Below are 16569 nucleotides of genomic sequence, written 5' to 3' on the forward strand. Positions count from 1 at the left end.
TAATTTTAATTTCACAGGCAAAATGGACCTCCAAATTTGTTTTCCTTAGCCCCAGCAAGTCAAGTCCTTCCTAACTGCTAGTTGATTGCAAAAGTGCAGCTTCAAGTCTGTCCCTTTTGTGTTCATTTCTGCGCCCCCCACCTCTAGTCCATCAGGTTTCTAACACGAGCAGACACTCTTTCATACGCTTCAGTGTAGCGTGAGATGTGACCCTTCGGTGATGTGAAAGTCAACCTTTGGGTGTATTATAGTGATTCAGTTATTTTCTTTTTTGTTGTTGTTGTTGTTGTTGTAAAACTTGTTTTTTAAAAACGTGCTGCAGAACATCTTCTTGCTAAAAACAATTTCTCAATTAGTAGGAACACTGAATTGCCTTGTATATGATTTGCTTGTTTAGACGTCCAAAGCATTTGGTTATTCTTAAGAATTAGGCACTTCCATTCTTGAGCAAATATTTATTTGTGTGAAGAGAGAGAAATAGACCTCCTTTTTTTTTTTTTTTTTTTTTCTGTTTAGCCATCCCACTGTAATGCTGCACCAGGCCTTGAGAACAAAGAGAATCAGACAACTGGGAAACCAAGGCTTTGTGATTTTCAGCCAAGCCAAACATGGTCACTCTGTCAGGAAAGCCTTGGACTCACCACCGACTGGCTGTTTCAGTGAGTTCTTTCTTGGCTTAAAAAAAGAGTGAGAAGAAGAGCAGTTGTGTGGTTTGCCTGTGGGGACTTGGGCAGTGGGGGTTTGTAGAGCCAAGTGGTCACCATGATAAGTGAGACTGACTGCCCTGTGCCCCGACATTTGGGAGGAGGCAGCAGCCCTAGCACACGCCCAAGGTTTACCAGCCCCTGGGCCTTTGCACAGATTCCTCCCTTCTTTGCCTGGAACAACTGTTTCTGTTCCCCACCCCATTGTGTCCTCCAAGACTCACCGTAGAGATCACCACTTTTGAAAAGCCTAACTCTGCAGTCGACTGAGGCCCTCCACCAAGCTCCCATGGCACTGTGTCAATATCATAGATGCTTGGAGGGCAAGGACTATGTCTCTGCCCTTGTTATTCTCCATCCCCTGGACTTGGGGCTGGAGCACAGTCAGCTACACTGAATATTATAGAGTGAATAAAGAAATGAGAGAGCAGAGAGTGCAACAGCAGCTCTCTTTGAACAAAGGGGATTTTGTTTTGCAGCATGATTTTCATGTCTATGAATGTTCCAGAATTCAAGGGACACTGACTTTTACAAGTTAAATGTGCCTTGTTTTTCTTTTAAAAATATTTTATTCTGAAAAATTTCAAACATGCACAAACATGGAAGAACAGCGTGTGGCCTTGCCTGCCATTCTTATTTCATCTATCACCCTTGCTTCTCCACTTTTGGCAATAAAACTTTCAAGCAAATTGTAAACATACTTTGATATGCACTTACCAGTTAAGGACAATGCCATTATCACATCCAATAAAATTTAAAGTAACAATCTAATTATCTAACATCTAATAGGACCCAGCCTATTCTTAATTTTCTCCAATTACTTCAAAAATGTCTTTTTACACTTTAATAAAGATCTAAATGAACAACGCTTATACAGTATACTTGATGAATACATCTCTTAAGAATATTTTAACCCATAAAAGTTCCCCTTTTTAAAATGCCATTTACTTATTGAAGAAACTGGGGTGCCTTATGGAATTCCTCACACCCTACACATGGCTGATCATTCTCAGTGAACTTTTAGGAATGAAATGGGGGAGGGAGGTTGTACGAAACTGATTTACAAAAAATCGAGCTATTTGTCTCCGAAGGCTCTTTTCCTCTTGCCCTTTGCATTCATGATCATTCCTTAAGTTACGTTTTTCTTGCATCAGCAACAGTAATATATTGGATTTGTACCTTAGTCAGAAGGATTCTTGATAAAGAATTCAATCCATGTGACATGCAAGGCTCCTGGGCTCCTGGGGTGGATTCCAAAGACAGTGGTTCACAGGATGAGTGGTGGGTTTGCTTCACTCGTGCATTTGCTTCAAATGCTCCCCTTCCTTGGGCAGTAAGGACAACAGTTGTGGACAGGAAGCTGGCTTCATGTTATGGGTGTGTGTCCCTTTAAAACACAAGGTAGACTAACCTTTAATTAATCATGCATTTTTAATATCCTAGGCATCATGCATCAATGTGATCACAATTTTACCCTTTTGTAGAGTAAGAATTCTTACTCCAGACCCAATGTGTCCATTTTCACAAGTTCAGACTCCGGTAGAGCAGGTTCTTCTCAAATTGAGGATCCCTCTAATTTTCTCATTAGCCAGGCTGCTCACATTCTGCTCCCTGTGAGATGATGCTTTTGGTCTTCTTTCTCCAAACACTGAAAGAACTGAACACTCTTCTTTTTAATTTGGGCCAACACCAATCCGTTCATCCTTGCAGCTGCTTCTCAAAATCCAGAAGACTGAAATAGTCATAGACTGTGTTTACATAAAGCAGAGTTGGGCCAAGAACCTCATCCCCGAAAGTGACTTTTTTCCTCTCTTTAAAACAATTTTGAGATTCTGAGTCACGAGAGACCATTTGGCAGGGAGATGGCAGCAAGTCCCTGCCAAATTCAGCCTCCGGGCATGGCTGACTGCCCCGTCAGCCTGAGTTGTGGTGAGCTGAGCTTGCAGTGTGGACCTCCCTCTGAAGCCACCTGCCTAGAAGGCTGCTGGAGACCACTTAAAGGGCGCCCCAGAAATGTCTAGACTTGACTGGCAGAACCTGAAACTGGAACTAAGATTGTGACCTGGAGCTTCCATGCGAGTCTGGAAGTGCAGCGTCAAGTCTGTCCCTTTTGCTTCCATTTCCCCCACCCCCCACCTCTACTCTGTCAGGTTTGTGACACAAGCAGACACTCATACGCTTCAATGTAGCATGAGTCGTGACCCTTGGATGATGTGAAAGCCAGCCGTTGGGGGTATTATAGTGATCTTCAACTTGCAGTGAAATCAAAACGACCTCTGTTCATGATTGGGAATTTGCGGTTTTGGCTTGTAAACATTTACTTCCAATAGTTGCCCAAGCCCGGAGGTGCTCATCCCATATTTCCTTAGATGATGTTACATCTTAGTTTTGCTTCAAATGCTGTACTGCCTTCCAGTGGTCAAAACTACTTCTCTTTCCCATAACATCATTTATATAAGCACACGCACGCACACACACAAAGGCAAACACACACACCTTTTCTATAATGATTGCATTTTATGTAGTGTCTTTCATAGGACAACTATGATAACTTAAAATACTTTCTATTACTAAGCAAGTAGCCAATGTGAGGAAGATGACAAACACCAGCCTTGGATACTCTTGTTCTGGCCTGTCTACAATTCAGAGAGCTTGGTGGAAATCTTCAAAGTCGTGCAGTTTGCCTGATTTTTAAAAGCTAAGACAAATTTTCCAGGTGGAGATATTTCCAACCCAAAGAAAGTAGCGTGGTGTGGGGAATAACTGAGAGCTGGGATTTGGTGCCTAGCACATTGAATGCAGGAATGACAGGACCTGACCCACGGTGCAGCAGGTGCTTTGTGACCTGCTTTCTAATTACAGAGAAATGAATGTCTTCGGGTGGGCATGACCAACTCCTGGAAATGTAAACCTGAAGTGAGATAAAGAGCAAAGGAAAGTGAAGGACTTATTTTCTCTCTTCCTGCATATGGCACTTTCAGTGCTTGAAGATACTTTAAAGGTCATCTAATTTATAGTTGCGTCTTATTTAGATGGCATTTGAGAGGGGAAATGAAGACGGGGAAAGAGTGCTAGCATTTATAGGGGGCCTACTATGATTTTTTAGCTTTATCAGCTCATAAGGCATTTCATGTACACAATTTTATCTGCTAATCCCATTTCACAGGTGAGGAAAATGGCTCAAGAGAGGTCACATGACTTGTTTAGGGCCTCTTAAATAGGTACAGAGATGGGGACTGCAATGAAGCCCAGGCCTGTGACTCCTAGTCCATCATTGGTCTTCTCTCAACACCATTTTCCAGATCCTTCCAGTGCCCTTCCTAGCATGGGCCTTGGAGTGGAGTTGGGAAGGTCACGTTTAGCAAGCTAAGCGGTGAGCACAGGAGAACACCAGGAGAACATAGAAGAGAACAGTTCTTTCCAGTCTTTCTCTTTTTCAAAACTCCCTGCAGACTTGACTTACTTTCCTTGTCTCATACCCATAATGTATTTATTCTCTGGGAAAATATTTCTTTTGTAATGTGACTATGAAATCTCATACCTTACCATACCATGTGCAAAAAACTTGGCATGTAGTGGATACTCCGAAAATACCATTTTTACTATTTAAACTTTATCTTTGTATAAATCATCATGGATGCATTATAGGGAGCAAAATGATTTCGTTGTTGGCAATATTGGGTTAAGTTTCTGTGTTAATACTGGAGAGTGAATTGCTTGTGACTTGTTATACCCAGAGATAAAAATAGTTTGTTTTCCCTCACATCTGATGAAGAAAGCATGTGTTTTTGATTCAGCTTTAAATGCTGAGGCAGAATTTCTGTTGCACAAATGTCAGCTCTCACTTGTTGAAGTTTAAGTATCAGGGTTGTGTATGATGTTCAGAAGAAGAAGTTGGGGCCAGACAAGCCGCTGGGAATGGGGATGAGAGCAAGCAACAGACCTCAGTTTTTATTCAATTATTTCCTAATAAAAGTTTGACTCTTTTTGTTTAAAGTATGTAGAAAACTAGCAATAGATTGTTACTTAAATATTTGTAATGCTTGCTTTGATCTTAAAAATACTTCACAGAAGTACTTTTTAATAGCCTTCCTACTTGTCAGATTGACTTTGGACATCCTTATTTGTAGATTCAAGCTGCTCATTCCCCACCACATTCATCAAGATCCCCTCCTTCTCTGCTCTTTACAACCACTGTCACCTCTGCTATGACTCCAGGACTGACTAGGGGAGGCACTGTGGGGCACGAAGTACTTTACCCGATGCTCAGCTTTTGATTAATGGGCCACAGCCTTCCTATCTCTTGAGACTTCAATTAGTCAAACTCTTTTCATTATGAAAGATAAGGCTGCATTTAGCAACAGGAATGAAGACAAGGGAGTGGAAGAAATGCAATGTTTAAAGATAAATCAATAAGCCATTGCTACACTTATTCGAACCTGGTTTTGGATGGCTTTTGGGCTTGAATAGACTGAATACTTTTGTAGGCTTTTCCTTTTGATGTGATTTTCCCCCTGTCATTTCCAGATTGGACTAAAGTTGGTACATCACGTGACTCTAGACAGCAAAGGTGTTCTGATGTGATTGATATTGTGGAAGCAGAAACACTTGCAACCTGAGAGTGCCCAGGGAGGAAGGAGGGGGATAGGAGGCCACAGCGGCATGGTGTCTTGCCCAGAAAACACAACAGCAGGTGCAATGCAGTTAGAACAGTCCTGATTCTTCCAAATGAGGATAAATGCTCTTTGCTTCTTAGCAGGAACCAGGACAGAAGAGAATATATCACTCTGTGGCTGTCAGGGAAACACTGTGAGGCAATACAAGGCTCTTGGGTTGGGTGATTAAGTGGAAATGGCATGGAATTTTTCAAGAGGCACAAGGTGTGCAGGCCAGGATGCCCTGAGACCAGGCAGAGTGGGCAGCAGGGCAGCAGGACCGTCTTATTGCGCTTACGAAGGCTTAGGTTTTAAGAGTGGGAGGTGGTCTTCAGAAGGTCGAAATTAAGACAGCTTTTAGCAGGGCCTAGCTGTCTACATCCTCATATCAAATCCAAACAATGCAGCTTCCTTTCCTCTTTTCTGTCAGTTTTAGGCTATGAGAAGAGTAGAGGAAAATTACATGAAGCTCTTTGGCACCCATTTTTTAAGCCAGTTGTGTGATACAGGGTAGACAGCACTGATATACCCTTAGCCCACCTATCACTGGCATGGGGGCCCCAGCATGATCACAGGGCTCTCATGTGGTCCTCAATGCCCCAGTTCCCAAGATTGGGCTCTGCTGTTGGTTCTTATCCCATCTTGTTCGGTCTCACCCTCCTCTCGGAGTCTAGGGTCTATCCTATTTAATGATGGGGCTCTGCTTCCTCAGGTGCAGATGTCTCTGGGTAAGCATATGCCCACTTGACTCAAGATGGCTGGGATTCCCCACTGCTGACCTGGGGTTCCCCACTGCTGTGCTCTGCACCCCTAACTGGATCTTACTGTCCCTAAGAATCCTCAGGGTCATCAACTTGAGCCTTTCTGAGTGGATCTTCTGATGTTTCCAGGTCCCTGGGGACTGGCCTCCCAGCTGCTATCTGTAACTAGTGGTTGGATCTTATTACTTGTTCTGCTGTGCACCCCTCTCTCCATGTTTGCTTAGGGGCTGGAGTACTGTCATGGGCATGCTAAGTGACAGACCATTGCTGCCATCCAGGAGTTCTCCTCTAGTTGAGAAGACAGGACTTATATAAGTACAGTGTATACAAGGTACCCTTTAAAATACTTTAAATAGATACAGACTTTTAAAGACAACAGAAAAATTACAATAGACTACAGAATTAGTTGCCAAATAGATTCTACAGACAATTGCTGTAAGAACTTGGAGAGAAATTGGAATGATCAGAAAGGGCCGAATTTAAACTTCTAATCTGGGAAAAGAATTATGGATACATTTTGTATGGGCAGAAATGAGAGAGTGAGGAGAGAGTCCTTATGGGCTCAAATGAGTCTCCCACAGATTCCTATGTTGAAGTCCCCAAGACCTCAGAATGTGACTGTATTCAGTGATAGTGCCTTTTAAGGCATGGTGTGGTTAAATGAGGTGATGAGGGTTGACCCTAATCCAATAAAACAGGTGTCCTTATAAGAAGAAGAAATTGGGACAGAGAAATGCACAGAGGAAAGACCATGTGAAGACACAGCGAGAAGATATCTATCTATAAGTCAAGGAGAGATGCCTCACAGGAAACAACCAGCCAACGCCTTAATCTTGGACTTTCCAACCTCCAGAATGGTGGCGCAATATATTTCTGTTGTTGAAGCCACCCCATTTGTTTGTTATGATTGGCTAGGACACTAATATGATGGAGCTGGAAATGCATGGAGCTGTGCTGTATCTGCAAAAGCAGGAGCATACTGGTTGGGAGAAGATCCTTTACTTAAAGCAGAAAAGTTCCTGGAACAAGAATATGATGAGTTGGCAGAAGGACTCCGTGAACAAGTTCCAGCAGCAGATGGGCTGCTGGGGACAGGGACAAAGAGCAGCGCACCAGAAGAAAAAGAACACCCTTTGCCTGGTTGACAGTTTGCTTAGGGTATACATTCCGATGGGTTAAGCATTGCTCAATGCTATCATAAAACCAGCTTTACTTTATGGGATTAATCAAGGCCTGGAAGGCCCTCAGGTGCTCTTAAGAGGGAAAGTTAACAGGAAAGGAACAATAAGGGCAAGAGACAGAAGATGCAGAAGAGAAAGAGAAGGTGACTTTGCTGGGCTCAGTAGAGACTTTTGAACCATCAGAGAGTGGTAAGAGGTGCACACCACGGAGGCTGATAGAAATACTGCAGCCACCCACTCTGACCGCCAACTCTTTTCTAAAATGCGGCTGCACGTTGTGTTTGTACTTGGAAGCAATTGTATAAGAACAGAAAGGCAGCACTGCAAGCAGAGGGTAAAAGTCCATGGGGGCCTTCAGAATGTCCTCACCCTCCTGGCACCATCTCATGCCCTGGGCTCTCTGGAGGATGTGGGCCTGGAGCTCACAGAATCAGGCTGACCTGGGAAGAGGATGGAGTTGCTGAGGGCAGCCCCATCTCATCACCCAGAGCTATGCATGGAGCATGGATTCCATGGGAAATGGCACCCTCTGGAGGAAGGGCACCCACCCCAGCTTCTTTCACTGTTTGTAACTTTAGCAAGAAGGGGACAGTGGAATTATGGAGAGGATGGGATCAGGAAAGGAGATGGGAAAGATGAAAGGGCACAGGACCAAGGCCAAACAGGGGACAAGGAAGGGAAGGGAGGGGAAGCTGTCATGTGGCATCAGCCCAAGGTGGCAGTGGTGTTATTACTGAATGGCCTCAGTATTTCCAGGTTCTTCCATATCAGTTCTGCACCCACCACCATCCATGCCCCACCCCAGAGCCCTGCTGTGGAGTCTCCTCTCTCAACACTGTGAACACTGTGCCTTTGGCTGCAGGAACTGCACCTTATTTCTGATTGGGAAAGTCTTTCTCTTCCTTGTTGCCCATCAGGACTGGAGAGAGGAAGGAACAAGAGGTTCCTCCAACAAAGTGTGTCAGCTCAGGGAAACATGAATCTGGTATTCCCAGGGGAGGGACAAATATGCTTCCCCATAGTAATATCATTTCTATTCCAGTTAGTCAAAGAGAAAGGAAAAATAAGAAAAGATGAAGTGGAGAAGGAGAAGAAGGAGGAGGAAGAGGAAGAGAAAAAGGAGGAGAGAAATTCTGCATCCTATCTGTCGTTTGGAAATGCCTGTCATACCCAGCATGCTTTCTGAACCCCCTGACTCTTCTTGGTGAGCTCCAGGCAGGCCCTCAAATGCCCTGGTGTGGGGTGCCATGTCCAGGACTCAAGGAGCCAAGTGTGGCCCTGAAATTCTCTTGAGGGCCTCTGGGAACCTCCACTTGGGCAGGTCCCAAGGGTCTGGGAGGAATTTCAGGTTGGCCTTGCTCAAGAGGTGTGTATTTATTATTGCTACTCTTAGGGTCAGCCAGATTGTGCTGTGGGGGTTTCCCTGATGAGGTGAGGAGCTGAATGATGTTGAGGCTCCCTGGGCTCCAGTGTACCTTCCTGCTCTACAGACGACAGCAGTGGGGGTGGCAGAGGCTCATCTCGTATCCTGATGCCTGCTTGGAAGGTCACAACAATTCATGGAGTGAGGCCACTCTGAATATGGACTTGTCACTTTATCCAACGACTCATGCAGGCTGAGAACTTGAATTTAGCCAAGTGGAATTGTGTCAATGGCATATGAAAAAATGTTTGTATGTTGAACACCGAAACCCATTGTTTAGCATCATCTGTGCTACACTGTTAGCTAGTAATGGCATAGATCATGACGGCAAATTATGGCCAATGAGCTCACTCCGACCTGCAGCCTAACCAGGTTTTGTTTGTTTGTTTTGTTTGAGAGAAGAAGGGTTTTTACATTTTAGAGGGTTGTTCCCCCGGCCCCAAAAAGGCTAAACAAATAAGAATGTGTGATAGAGACTGTATGACCCCACGATGCCTAAAATATTTACTATCTAGTCACATACAGAAAAGGTTTGCAAACTCCTAAGGTACATTAAATAGATTTTTATTTTTTGGTTCATCTGGGAACATCCTCCCCCTCCCCCATTTATAACAATGCCTCTTGGAAAAATGCTTTCTTGACTTTGAAATAGATGAACCCGGACTCCATCCAGCTGGCAAGCTGGGGACTCTCTGTGCCTCTTTTTCATGCCAAGTGCAGGGCGGGGTGCAGGAGAGGTCGTTTGCTGCTGCTGATAACCAGTGGGTGTGCAATGACCCACAGGCTGACCGGGAAAATAATTATTCCCCAAACTCCCTTTGGGACCTCTGCATTCCTGAGGACATTAAGGTGACAATCACTGCCTTACATGTCACCCTGTGGAGCAAACCAAGAGCCTCCTGCCCTGCATATTTCCTTGGCTCCGCTGCTGCCATCTAGGGAGAAAGAACAGAATCACCTGTGCTTGTCTGTCAGTCAATGACAGAAGCATAGACAAATATGCCCTTGGTCCCTAGAACAGTGGCATGCCGCCCAGCCATGGCAGAGATAAGGTGGGAGAGAAAGTGCCAATAGAGCTGGGATTATAGGTCAGGGACAAATGAGTGAGATATGAAAGTCAGAGTGTCGAGAAATACAGTGGACCTGGGAAACATTGAGGTGTCATGGAAAAAGGAGTCGGAGGCTGGCTTTGGGGATATTCAAATAAACCCTTAAATCTCCCACCTCCTCTTTTCTTTATATGCTAAAGTGTAGGTAATAATCTGTTTCTTCTCCTTCTACTGCACAGGGATGACTTAAGATAGGCACAATTACTTTGACAAATATAAAGTGCTATGTAAATGGACAGAAATAGTAAACTCAAGTTGGGATTTTCTGTCTTAGCTTTCTCTCTACTGCATTTGAATGCACCTGTGGGACCCAGGCTTTTGAAGAAGCCAGTGCCTTCATGTTTTTTCTCCAAATACAGTGTACATTTGCTCTTAAATTTTCTGCCTAATTAAGTCTGTAGTTTTTATAGTTTAGTAATAGTCATTTTCAGCTTATAACGTGGCTCCACTGAATATGATATGGAGAAAAAGTAAAGTAATAACTCCTGAGCCACACAAAAAGGAAAGGCAATTATTCTGTCTTTTGAAATGAATAAGCCATAATCTTTAGGGCAGTTCCTTGCTTATCAGTTGCAGCAAGGCATGACTCAACCATCCTGCTTTGAGCGATGTCTATGGTAAATCTTCCTGCTTCTAAACCCCTCCACCCCCAAACCCCACAACCTTCCTTTTAGGTGGGAGAACCAGTAATGCATGTTTCAGCAGCAAAGCAGAAATGACAATTTCCTGCATAGAGTAGATACGGCCCATTCTCAACCCCTCCTTCACGACATTTGGGTCCGGGGAGCACGAATGAGCTAATGCTGATGGGAGCAGGGCTGGTGTCCTCCGCTGAAATCCTAACTTGCTTTTGTCAGCCCAGCCCCACAACGGTCATCTCCACTCACTCCGCTCCCAGGGGTTCTGGAGGGCCAGGAGGCCACAGCTGCCATTGCTTTCTGAAGATGGTGGGCACCACAGCAGCCTGGCTCAGCCCAGCTCCCCAGCACAGTCTGCAGACACGGAGCGGTGCAAACAGTGTTCCAACTGGGCTCCACTGGAGCTGTGCGCAGGTGGTTTCATGGTTAAAAGTCCTAGTAGTGTAAAAAAAATCAGAGTAACTGGTAAGCATACCTCTGATGTCTCCGTATTTGCCTCCTCTGCTTTCTTTTCACTTGGTTTTTCCTTGCAGAGTTTACCTTGGAGAGTTTACCTCCCATCTGCTTGGGTGCCCTTTGCTGATGAGCAGAGCTCTTTCTTTAATTAAGTCAACAAGTATTCATACACACAGGCAGCATCGTTTTTGGCTAAAGGACCTGAGCAGACCAGCCCCAGAAGCAATTGAAAAAGTCTGTCAAGCTCTGATTGAGTAGCCGTGATCAAAGAGTGAACAATTACCTGCCCAAGCAAATAGTTCCTAAAATGTTCTCATCCCAGGTCTTAACCATGAAACCTACTGGGCCAGAAGGTCAGGCTATCCAGTGTTCACTTGTGAAAAGAAATTAGGAACAAGCGATGTCACATAATACATAGCCATAACTTCCAACTGGCTCCTAATTTTCAGACTGCCTAAGTCTCCAGCTACCTGGAGATCAACATTCTGAACCCTTTCCCCATGGTGGCATTATAAAATTCACATGCTTGATATGTTCTCTGCAATTCTTGGTGAAATATCTATCCCCCTCTGTCCAACTAAAAAAAATCCATTCCCCTCTGTCCAACTAAAAACGTAGTTGGAATACAGGTGAGTGAGAGTGACTTATGTTGTATTTGTTTTCATTTATTTTTAAAACGGATGTACTCCCCGAAAGTGTTTCTATGAACTGTGGTTGGTCATCAATAACTTCAATACAACACCCGATATGTGTCCTGTCTGCAACTGCATTTTACTGTTCTTGGCCAATGCGGCCCCTTCTGCATTGTCTTCTATGCTCATCTTCCCCCAACGTGCCATTAGTATGTCCTCCTTGCAAGGCCTTAATCACATTCCAGGCCATTAACTCCTAAAAATGTGGTGCAGTCTGATAGTTAGAAGTGCAGACACCAAACCCTTCCACAGATGTCCTGCTCTTGGGTTTGACTGGGCTGGAGATTTGGCAGCATGTTTGCCATGGTTAATTTGGAGGCAAATCCCAAGGAAACAGAACATTAAAAAGTTTGGATATGGCTTGGCATTCTCAGCATACCCAATCCAAATGGGAAAACTTTTACCCCCATTCTCTTGAGGAAGGAGGGATATGGAAAATGTGCAGGTTGAGAATAGGGAGACCTAGGTTTAAATCATGGTTCCCCCTTGGCCTTGGGCAAGTCCTTAACCTCTCACAATGATGGGATTTTTATCTGTAAAATAGGGGTAGCAGAGTTTCCAGGGAGTTTAGAGGCAATGGGTGCAAAATTTCCTGCAGATGCCTGGCACACAGTATGAGCTAACAGAAAAATCTTAAGAGAATATTTATTTACCCAAACACTACTATCTACCATGGAATATTTATTTTTGAATATTTTGGAGAGTGTTAGACATGCTATGTGACTACAAGCAGAAGTCCTCTTGGATAAGACATGAGAGAGGCAAATGAAAGAAAACTGACGAGTAAAATGCTTTTCTGAAATCCTTGACGTAGTCTGGGGAAATTTTTGAAGAAGGAGATTCAGGGTCTCTCTTAATGCATGCAGTTTGAGTTGCAGAATAAACTCAAAATTTCCCTATCCCATAATGTCAGAATAAACTCAAATTTTCCCTATCCCATAATGTCATGTTGATTTTTGTGATATTTAGACAATCCCAAAGCAAGTACTTTTTATAACATATTAGAGAAGACATCGTTACTCTGGGTAAATTCCTCAAACTCCAAATAGAAGCAGTAAACATGTGAGTATAAATATGACAATCACTTGCTAAACTGCAACAATTTTAGATATTTTTTGGCATGCCTAAAGGTACAGAGATTTAGGGGGAATGAGCAAAAAGTAATTCAACTCATATATTGTTTACCCCACTTTGACTAAGTTTTGGTTGACGTTATCAATTTCTTGTAAAATTGGTGTATCATGCTATGGGAAAGGAAAAAAATGTTAAAAGTTTACCTCCCTGGAGAGAGGGAGCTGGAGAAGAGTGTAGCAGACAATTATTTACGGATAGTTTTACACGGATACAATTGTCATGGTTTTAATCTGATGACTGAAAGATTCTCTAGTTGTTTATTTAGATTAGATGTGGCATTAGTGCCAGATTTCCTGTGTTTCTAAGCTTTCCCATATCTAAAATTTAAATGTGTCTGTAAAGGTGTTTAAAGGATCATCTCTAACATGGAATCATAATTCGCTGAAGAAAAATGATAGTCATTCTTCCCGTGGGGACGCTCTTTCTGTAAGGAGGAGTGGGGCAAGTGATTTTCTTATTCAGATTCTGGACCAAACTCTTGTCAGCAATGAAACTGATCTTTCCTATCAAGGCCAAAGAGAAGCGAGGGTTTGCATATTCAATTTCTTCCTAGATGCCTGCCTCTATAATAGGACATCCACATCTGGCAGAGCTCTTATGGGACACACAGAGAGAACAAAAGAGTCTAAAAATCCAGCCAACATCTCAGTGCCAGAATCCAAGCTCTGAACACAAGGCTGAATATGTATCTGGCCAGTAAGAAGATACTCTTCAGAAAAAGGCTGAAAAAACAGTCACGCTCCAGGTCTCAGCACAACCTATAACAAAACTCAAATAAACATACAAACATACCCTCCATTGCAACGTGGAAAGAGATTTGTTTTTTTAGAAGAATTTAAAGAAATTATCATTTTGCTGCAAGGGAAGAAGAAAAGGATGTTGAGGCCACTACTCTTGCTGTGAAGGTTAGAGCTGCTTTGAATTTCTTGGAGGAATTACCCTAATAGAGGAAAGAGACTAGGCAAATGGTCTTTAGTTTTAGACCACTGATTGTTGTCAAGAATTATTCCAAAAACATAAATCCTATTTTAAATCCTTATTGTGGAACGGCAGCCATATATAATTTTTGCATATAGTTACCATCTTCCTCATTAGTAAACTATAGCTTGAGCAGCCCTAATCCGAAAATCTGAAATCCAAAATGCTCTAAGATCCGAGATTGTTTGAGCACCGACATGGCGCCACAGGTGGGAAATTCCACACCTGACCTCATGTCTATGGGTTGTAGTCCAAAACAGTCAATTAAAAATATTGTATAAAATTACCCTCAGGCTATGCATATGCGGTGTATATGAAACATAAATAAATTTTGTGTTTAGACTTGGGTCCCATCCCAGAGATATTTGATTATGTATATGCAAGTATTTCAAAATTTGAAAAAATCTGTAATCTGAAACACTTCTGGTTCCAAGCATTTCAGGAAAGAGATACGCAAGTTCTGTACTGAGTTATTATGGTTTACCAAAATTTGGTACACATAAAGCAAAATATAGCATGTTCCCCAAGTTCTTGCAGAAAAGTAGGAATAGATGAAGTTGAGTTGACTACTGGATCTTTTTCCAGAACAAATGGGCTTCTATCAAAAAATGTTTGCAAACTCCTGCTTTAGACAGTTCTTTGGTGATCCATCAGTATCTCTCTGAAGCTAAGCATTAGTATATTTCAAAGTTCGGGAAGAATGTATTTGGATCATAAGGCTCATTCCAACATGCCACAGGTGAAGCTCATTCATTATGCAATAGTGAAGCAGATGAGAAGTAATGGGAGACAATCTTTTGCCTTTCAAAATATTATAAGCTCTGGATTTTCATAACAGAGTTCTGGAACAGGTAAGTGATTTGTCAAGAAAGCCTTTTGTAAGCCATGTTGAAATGGCTGTGCAGTAAGTGAACAGCCTCTGTCTTTGCAAGAAATTAACAGCCACCCCAAGCTCTTGATGTTTAAAGATATTAGAGAGAAAGCCTATCATCATCTGATCTTGGAACTGTTTAATGGGTTTTCTCTCTAGTAGTTAAATTGAAAGAATGATGCTCAGGTCTACTGTCTTCTCTTGGGAAAAGCCATACCGCCCTGGTTGGTTCTTTCAACGCTCTCCTGACCCCGGGATAGAGAATGCTACATTCTGAGACATCATGAGTGCCCCTCACTCTCATCTTTGGGAAATGAGGAGCAGCATCCATTCAAAGTGCAGCCAAAGGTAAACTTCACTGTCAAGTTTCCCTCAAGCTGAGAAATTGGATGTGTCAGAAAGGGTGGAGTTTCAGAACTTGCTCTAAAAATAATGTGTCTGGATCTCGGCCACCATCTTAATGCTCTTCCTCTCTAAGCCCTCTCCCCATAAATGTCAAATGTGGCTGTCAGTAGGTTTAGCCTGAAAATAAAATCCCCTCACTTCCATCAAGAAATAGCTCCAAACTTAGAGTGTGTGCTCAAAATATTCATGATGAAATCATAATCCTGTATTTATAGTCTTTTGGATTGTGCATGAAATTCTGTTTCCCATGGTGGTTTTCGTTGAAGCGGGCACAGAGTGACCGAGAAAGCATTAGCTGCAGGGAAATGCTGTTCCGTATCGTTCTGAACTGGTTGGTTGTGAGAAACCCTCCCTCTTCCCTGTGCCCTATCCACTGCCTAATGAGTTGGGTTTACCCCCCACCCCATTCCCAGAAGGTCCCCTCTTTGATTAGTCCTGTCTTGTCCTCCAAGAAGAGCTGGCCTTCTGAGAAGGAAGTGGGGTGGGTACCTAAGCTTATTCCCCTTTCCTCTGCATCTTTCCTGTCCTAGACTTCCTCCCCGTTTTCACTGAGGGAGATGGTGTGGACCTTAATGGTTGGAACTTGATGGTTCTTGTCAAGGCTGGGGGTTGAGGGCCCTACACAGCAGCAGACCTGCAAAAAGCTTTTACTTCTCACCCGGGCTGTGGTGCAGGAGGATTGGTCTTTGGACACTGTAATCCTGGCAGATCCACGGGGCATGGAAGAGAAAAATTTCCATTCACAAACACCATCCGTCTTGGAGATCCTGTAGAAGGTCTCTCCTGATCCCACGGGGATGCGCACCGTGTCCTTGTGCTGCCCTTCCAGGGCCTGACTGGGCGGGTGCAGGGTGTAGCCCGGGGCATGTTTGGAAGACTGCTTTCTGCGGAGACACTGGATTCTCAAGACATTCTGAAAGGCCTTTTTGAACTCTTGGCTGGAACATGGGTATATGATGGGGTTGATGCAGCTGTTTAGATATCCGAGCCAAAATACTATTTTAAAAACTGTTTCAGAGGGCTTGATATCAGGGAAGAAAGACCCTGGAAGAAAACACACAGATTGATATATATTATTTGCAAGCCAGCAGGCCAATTGGCTAGGAAAACAAACAAACAAACATCTTTCTGTGTTTTTAAAAAGGTTAAAATGATCCCAAACACATTTGAGTTTCTCATATTTGACTGACTAGCTTCTGTGACTGTCACCCTTTTGCAGTATCTTCAAAGACCATTCCTACTTGGTTCATGTGTGTCATTAATTACAGGAGCAGGCCCAGTGGATAGGGTTGCATTGGCTCACAGTGACCAATGTCTGCTGTGAAGTTTTACCAAATGAAAATGTGAAACTCAGACTGAACCCACATATGTACATCATTTTGCCTAAATTGAAAAGTAAGTTGGAATCCATGCAAATAATCCATATTAAAATTCAGTTACCTGAACATGCCCTTTATTCTCTGATGCAGTGTTAGGTAACAGACACAGCTTCAGTGTTTATGAATTCTTCCCCTCTCGAATATTAGAATTACGGATTTTGATGAGAATCTCAACTTCACACA

General features: G+C 43.2%; 1 protein-coding gene across 2 annotated transcripts in view; it reads right to left on the bottom strand.

Moving 5' to 3' along the window:
- Positions 1 to 267: 267 nt before the first annotated feature.
- Positions 268 to 16569, bottom strand: part of ADRA1A (adrenoceptor alpha 1A) — a 111418-nt gene continuing 95116 nt past the window's right edge. The window contains exons 3-4 of one of the 2 annotated variants that reach the window (XM_025394165.1): positions 15666 to 16051; positions 268 to 2091 (exon numbers count right to left, since the gene is read on the bottom strand). In XM_025394165.1, coding sequence (XP_025249950.1) covers positions 2071 to 2091; positions 15666 to 16051 — 407 coding nt within the window. In that variant the 3' untranslated portion in view covers positions 268 to 2070. Of the gene's footprint in view, positions 2092 to 14195; positions 16052 to 16569 lie in introns of those variants that run through there. The other variant, XM_025394164.1, reaches the window with a different exon arrangement.

The sequence above is a fragment of the Theropithecus gelada genome, chromosome 8 (assembly GCF_003255815.1).
Source record: "Theropithecus gelada isolate Dixy chromosome 8, Tgel_1.0, whole genome shotgun sequence".
Classification (NCBI taxonomy): Eukaryota; Metazoa; Chordata; class Mammalia; order Primates; family Cercopithecidae; genus Theropithecus; species Theropithecus gelada.